Source organism: Perognathus longimembris, chromosome 3 (assembly GCF_023159225.1).
Source record: "Perognathus longimembris pacificus isolate PPM17 chromosome 3, ASM2315922v1, whole genome shotgun sequence".
Taxonomy (NCBI): Eukaryota; Metazoa; Chordata; class Mammalia; order Rodentia; family Heteromyidae; genus Perognathus; species Perognathus longimembris.
In genome coordinates, this window is record NC_063163.1 from 73,360,610 (window position 1) to 73,366,621 (window position 6,012).

The 6,012-nt window shown below is 63.6% G+C and overlaps 1 protein-coding gene across 1 annotated transcript; it reads left to right on the forward strand.

The window, feature by feature from the left end:
* The first annotated feature begins 1,340 nt into the window (after nucleotides 1-1,340).
* Nucleotides 1,341-5,940, forward strand: Ptger1 (prostaglandin E receptor 1). Its single transcript, XM_048342353.1, has 3 exons — nucleotides 1,341-1,469; nucleotides 3,378-4,288; nucleotides 5,601-5,940. Exons 2-3 carry the CDS (start codon nucleotides 3,398-3,400, stop codon nucleotides 5,865-5,867), a joined length of 1,158 nt encoding a protein of 385 aa, XP_048198310.1. The 5' UTR covers nucleotides 1,341-1,469; nucleotides 3,378-3,397; the 3' UTR covers nucleotides 5,868-5,940.
* The last annotated feature ends 72 nt before the right edge of the window (nucleotides 5,941-6,012 follow it).

Below are 6,012 nucleotides of genomic sequence, written 5' to 3' on the forward strand. Positions count from 1 at the left end.
GGGCGGGAGGGGGCCCCCGCAGGGAGGAAGGAATGCGGCAGCTGAAATCCATCTTCTCCCCCTCCAAATTGAATTAGGAGCCACCCGCGCCTCCACCCTCCCCTCCACAGCCTGGCCTGTGGCCAGGCCCTGCTGCAGATTCCTGCCCTCCTTACAGAGGCGCCAAGCTCCACCCCCCCTCTACCCCCCCAAGCCACCCAGGGGTCCAGGACTGGAATGGGGGGTGTCTGGGGCTCCCCATGGAACCAACTGACCCTCCACCTCAGATGTATGCCCTTGGCCTGGGCGCCCGGTCTCCCATAAACCCGGCGCTTGTTTTGACAGTGAGCTTCATCCTGGAATTGTGGGGATCAAGGAGGGGCCGGGACCCTGGCCAGAGGGAAGAGGGAGACTCGGGCCCCTGCCCGAGTGCTTTGGGGTGAAAGCCAAGGCATGCACAGGGCTCCTGGGGACAGGGGAGCCCCCCCCACCTCTGGGGCCTTGGTGGGGGGGGTTCTGAGGGCTGGGGGGTTCTCAGAGTCCTGCATGGGGCAGAGCTGTCTTTGGGGTCCAGGCAGTTGGTGAGGGACACTGTCCACACAGGCTGCGATTGGTGGCTGTGCCTTGGGATGTTGGAGTTTGGGGGTATAGATATCTGAGTGTTTTAGGGGTCTCACCATGGTGGGGTGATACCCACGGCCACTGGGAACTCAGGTGCCAGGCAAGATGGCACCCCAGGGCCAAGGAGGCAGGGTGACTCAGTGTCCACAGCCCGAGAATGGGGTGACATGCAGTAGTTTCAGGCCAAAACAGGTCACCATGAGGTGTTGGGGTGACCCCAGGCTGTAGCTGGGTGTTGGGGCTCCTGGTAGTTTAGGCTGTGGATGTTGTGTCCATCCTGCCCTATAGCAGGCTGCAGTCACTGGCCTGCTCCCTTGAGCCCCCCTTTATTTCAGGGGGCCGGGGTGGAGCCCTGCTGCCTGGGCCTAGGTTTAAAGCCCTATTGTAAATACTGGGTGCCTCTCCCGACCAGACTGGGCCTCGTGCACAGTTACTCCCCACAGAACCCTGGAAGAAGAAGGGGGGCATTGCAGCCCAGCCCACCCGGGCGGGGGCGGCTCACATTTTCCAGTGTTTAGATTTTATCCACTTTATTAATGAGGCAGGCTAGAAACTCGAGCCCCAGGGGAGAAGGGCTGCCCCCAGCCTGCCGGGTCGTGGGGGCTGGGGGGGTGGGGAAGCCGAGTTCCCTCCTCACGTGTGGGGGACAATCTGTGGCCCCCAGCAGCCTCTGGCCCTGGCCTGAGAGCACAGAGGGACTTGGGTCCCGGAAGCCCCTGGGCGGAGGCAGTGTGGGGGGGGAGGCCCCAACCTAGGCACCGCCCCAGGAAGAGGACGGGAGGCAGCCGGCCGCAGAGCTGGGGTGCCGCGGGTGCAGGCAGCAGCGCCCGGCCTGGACCATGGGGACCTGGCCTCCCAGGAGACGCCCGGTAGGAAGGCTGGGCCCAGTGGGGCGGTGGGGAGGGTCAGGCCTGGGCTACCTTGGCCTCTTAACATCCACCCGGGGTTCTTGTCCCTGCTGCTTTCCATCAGCCCACAGGGAGTCCTGGGCCTCGCTCAGGACCTGGGGGGCCTTGGGGCCTAGGGAGGCAGAGGTGGAGCCCTGTGCATCGGGAGAGGCAGTGGGTGGGGGAGGTCTGCATCAGGGCAGGCAGTGGGGGCGCAGATGGGTGCTGGGCAGGGAACTGGGCCTTGGGGACACAGGTGGCAGCTCGGGGACAGAGAGATGGGGCAGGGGGACAGAAGTGGGACTGAGGGGTGGACATGTGGCCATGGGGGCCAGAGGACCATAGGGGACACAGCTGGGACTAGGGAGGACTGGGGTGTGGTCATGGGGTCAGAAACAGGACTGTGAGAATAGAAATGAGGCCTCAGGGCACAGAAATGGGGGGTCTCTAGGGACAGCAACACAGGGACAAGGTAAGACTGGGGAGAAGTGTGTGGACAGGTGTGCTCTGTGGGGTGGCCTTGGGTGGGAACGGTCTGGGTCACACCAGAGTTGGGGTCCTGGGTGGTCAGGTAGGGACAGAAACTGGCATGGAGCTGAGCACCCCAGGCTTCCATTTGTAATCCTAGTGCCCCAGGAGTCTGAGATCTACAGACTGCAATTCAAAGCCAGCCCAGGCAGAGGACCGTGTGAGACTCCTTGTTGTGTGTGTATGCCAGGCCTGGGGCTTGAACTCAGGGCCTGGGCACTGTCACTGAGCTGCTTTTGCTCAAGCCTAGCTCTGCACCACTTTGAGTCACAGTGCCACTTCCAGATTTTTCTGAGAATTTTATGGGAGACAGGAGTTTCACAGTTTGTGTCGGTGTCTCACACCTGTAATTCTATCTACTCAGGCAGCTGAGATCTGAGGATCGCAGTTTGAAGCCAGGGTAGAAATGTCCCCAGAAGACTCTTAGTTCCAATTAATCACTCAAAAACCAGAAGTGGTGCTGTGGCTCAAGTGGTAGAGCACTATCCTTGAGCACAATGCGGCTCAGGGACAGTGCCCAGGCCCTGAGTTCAAGCCCCACAACTGACAGAAAAGAAACAGAATCTCTCAGATCTTTTAGCCCAGGGTAGCTTTGAAATGTGATCACAGCCTCCTCAGTAGCTAGGATTACAGGTGTGAGCCACAGGCACCTGACATACATGTGAGACTTTTTCTGCCCTAGATATAAAGGCTTGGACACAGGGCCTGGGCGCTGTCCCAGAGTCTTTTGCTCAAGGCTAGTGCTCTACCACTTTGAGCCACACCTCCACTCCCAGTTTCCTGGTGATTAATTGGAGATAGAATCTTACCAACTTTCCTACCTGGGCCGGCTTTGAACCTGGATCCTCAGATCTCAGCCTTCTGAGTAGGTAGGATTACAGGCCACCAGCCACCAGCCACCAGCACCTGGCATGTGTGAGATTTTTACCTTCAATTAACAACAGAAGTCAGAAGTGGAGCTGTAGGCTCAAGAGGCAGAGCACCAGCCTTGAGCGGGGCCTAGGCCCTGAGTTCAAACCCCAGGACCGACACACACACACACAGTGCAGCCTGGAGCCAAAGGTAGGGCAGGGTGGACTGGAGGGTCACCGGGAGTGCTGAGGGCAGGGTGTGGTTGCAGGACCACAGGTGGGCGCTGTAACCCCCCTCCATCCCCCCTTCCCTCTCCCCTCAGCCCTCCACCTCCAAGTTCTCCCCTTCCTCCTCTTCTCCACTCACCTTCCCTCCCCTCTTCCTCTCCCCTCCCCGCACCTCTCCCCTCCTTTCGTGTTTCCTCCCCTCCCCGCTTCTCCCCTCTCCTCATCTCCCTTTCCCTCCTCGTTCCTCCCCTCCCCTGACCTCTCTCCTCTCCCCTGTCCTCAGCCCTGCTGACCCCGGAGGACATGATCCCCGGCGAGGCCTTCAACCTGAGCCTGGCGCCTCCAAGCGCCGTGGGCCCCGGGGTCCTCCCGAACGCGTCGGGGGGTCCGGGCGGGTCCCCGGCGCTGCCCATCTTCTCCATGACGCTGGGCGCGGCGTCCAACGTGCTGGCGCTGGCGCTGTTGGCCCAGGCCGCGGGCCGCCGCCGCCGCCGCCGCTCGGCCGCGCCGTTCCTGTGGTTCGCGGCCAGCCTGCTGGCGGTGGACCTGGCGGGCCACGTGATCCCGGGCGCGCTGGTGCTGCGGCTGTACGCGACGGGGCGCGGCCCGGCGGGCGGCGCGTGCCACGTGCTGGGCGGCTGCATGGTGTTCTTCGGGCTGTGCCCGCTGCTGCTGGGCTGTGGCATGGCGGCCGAGCGCTGCGCGGGCCTCACGCGGCCGCTGCGGCACGCGGCGCGCGGCTCCGGGGCGCGCCTGGCGCCGGGCGCGCTGGGCGCCGTGGCCCTGGCCGTAGCGCTGCTGCCCGCGGCGCGCGTGGGCCGCTACGAGCCGCAGTACCCGGGCACCTGGTGCTTCATCGGGCTGGGCCCGCGCGGGGGCTGGCGCCAGGCGCTGCTCGCCGGGCTCTTCGCCGGCCTCGGCCTGGCCGCGCTGCTCGCCGCCCTCGTGTGCAACGCGCTCAGCGGCCTGGCGCTCCTGCGCGCGCGCCGCCGCCGCCGCCCGCCCAAGCGGCGCCCGCCTGGCCACGCCCGCGCCCCCGCCGCCGACGCCCGCCCGGATGGCGCCCCCTCCTCCCTCCGCGGCTCCCGCGGCGGCTCTGGCTCCGCGCGCTCGGCAGGCGCGCACGACGTGGAGATGCTGGGCCAACTCGTGGGCATCATGCTAGTGTCCTGCCTCTGCTGGAGCCCGCTGCTGGTGAGGGCCGCCCCCCCCGCCCCATCCCGCGCCCCCCACCCTGATCCCGCGCCCCTGCACCCCGACCCCGCGCCCTGACCTCGTCGTGTGCTCCCCCCGTGCCCTTGTGCCCTGCCCTGCATCCCATGCGCCCTATCCCTCATTCCTGCACTCCTGCACCCCTGTCCCACCCGGTGCTTCAATCCCTCATCCTTGAGCCCTCATCCAGTCCTGCGCTCCAATCCCGCGTTCCTGTACCCGGATCTTGGGCCCCGGGCCATTCCACCTGGCCCTGTGCTACGGCACCGCATCCCGTGCCCCTGTGCTCCTGCTCCCCATCCCCCATCCCTGAGCCCTGATCCCGTCCGGTGCTCCAATCCTGCATCCCTGCCATCCCTCCGGCCCTCTAATCTCGCCCACACACCGCACCCCATCCCACCCCACCACACAGCTCAGGCTGGGCTCAGTTTCCTCAGGTCTGAGATTACAGATGTGTGCACCCATGCCCCTCTATACAGCTCTCCTTTTTATCTGTGAGTATGCCGGTCCGTCCTGGGGCTTGAGCTTTTCTTTTTGTCCTAAGGCCAGCGATCTACCTCTTGAGCCACATCTCTATTCCAGCTTTTTGCCAGTTGATTGGACTTTCCTGCTGGGGTTGGCTTTGAACTGTGATCCTCAGATCTTAGCCTCCTGAGTAGCTGGGATTATAGATGTGAGCCAGTGCCAGGAATGCACTAAGGTGTTCAACTCTGGGCCTTGCTCTTCCTGAGCCCTGCCCTCCCTTGCTGTTTCCTGGATTTTGGCGGTACTAAGTGTTGAACTCAAGGCCTTGGGCTTCTTAGGCAAGTGCGCTACCACTTGAGCCATGTTCCCAGCCTTTTTTTCCTCACCCTGATCTTCCCTGCAGCTGGATGACAGGCACACACCACCATGCTAAGCTTGTTGGCTCAGAAGGTCTCACTATTACCCCCCCCCCAAAAAAAAAAAAAACTGGCCTCAAACCAAGGTCTTCCTGATCCCTGCTTCTCAAGTAGCTGGGATTACAGCCATGAGCCACCTCACTAACCCTCCTTGAGGCTTTTGTATCCCTCACAAACTGGACTCCAGTCCACCCTCTGAAACCCTGTGCTTTGCATCTAGCCTTTTCCTCTCCACCTGCTTTCTGTCATCCCTCCTTCAATCCCATGGTGCTTAGGGTGGCTGAGGGTACCCCTTCTTTCTAGTCAGAGCCCCTAATCCCTGAAGACCCCTTGCAAAGCTTCTTCCCCACCTGATCCCCATTGGCCTATCCTAGGGCGCCCGGCCCTGCCCTCAGGCCTGTCTCTCCCCGCAGGTGTTGGTGGTGCTGGCCCTGGGGGGCTGGAGCTCCAGCTCTTTGCAGCGGCCACTGTTCCTGGCCGTGCGCCTGGCCTCCTGGAACCAGATCCTGGACCCCTGGGTGTACATCCTGCTGCGCCAGGCCGTGCTGCGCCAGCTACTCCGCCTCCTGCCCCCGTGGGCCAGCGCTAAGGGCAGCGCAGCAGAGCTGGGCCTAAGCAAAAGCGCCTGGGAGGCCAGCTCGCTGCGCAGCTCCCGCCACAGCGGCCTCAGCCACTTCTGAGGGCGCTCAAGGGCCGAGCCTTCGCGGTGTCCCGTCGGGGCTGCAGTACATAATGGGGACCGCGCGGGGGCGGCGGAGGCGCGGCCTGAGCCTGGCGTTCGAGCGCAGTTCCGATCCGGCCGCAGGGGGCGCAAACACGCCCGGC

Bases quoted from the DNA above. Each gene is read 5' to 3' on its own strand.
- Ptger1 (XM_048342353.1), top strand. From the start codon at position 3,398: ATGATCCCCGGCGAGGCCTTCAACCTGAGCCTGGCGCCTCCAAGCGCC. The intron at 4,289-5,600 runs GTGAGGGCCGCC...CTCTCCCCGCAG, and splicing joins TCTGCTGGAGCCCGCTGCTG to GTGTTGGTGGTGCTGGCCCT.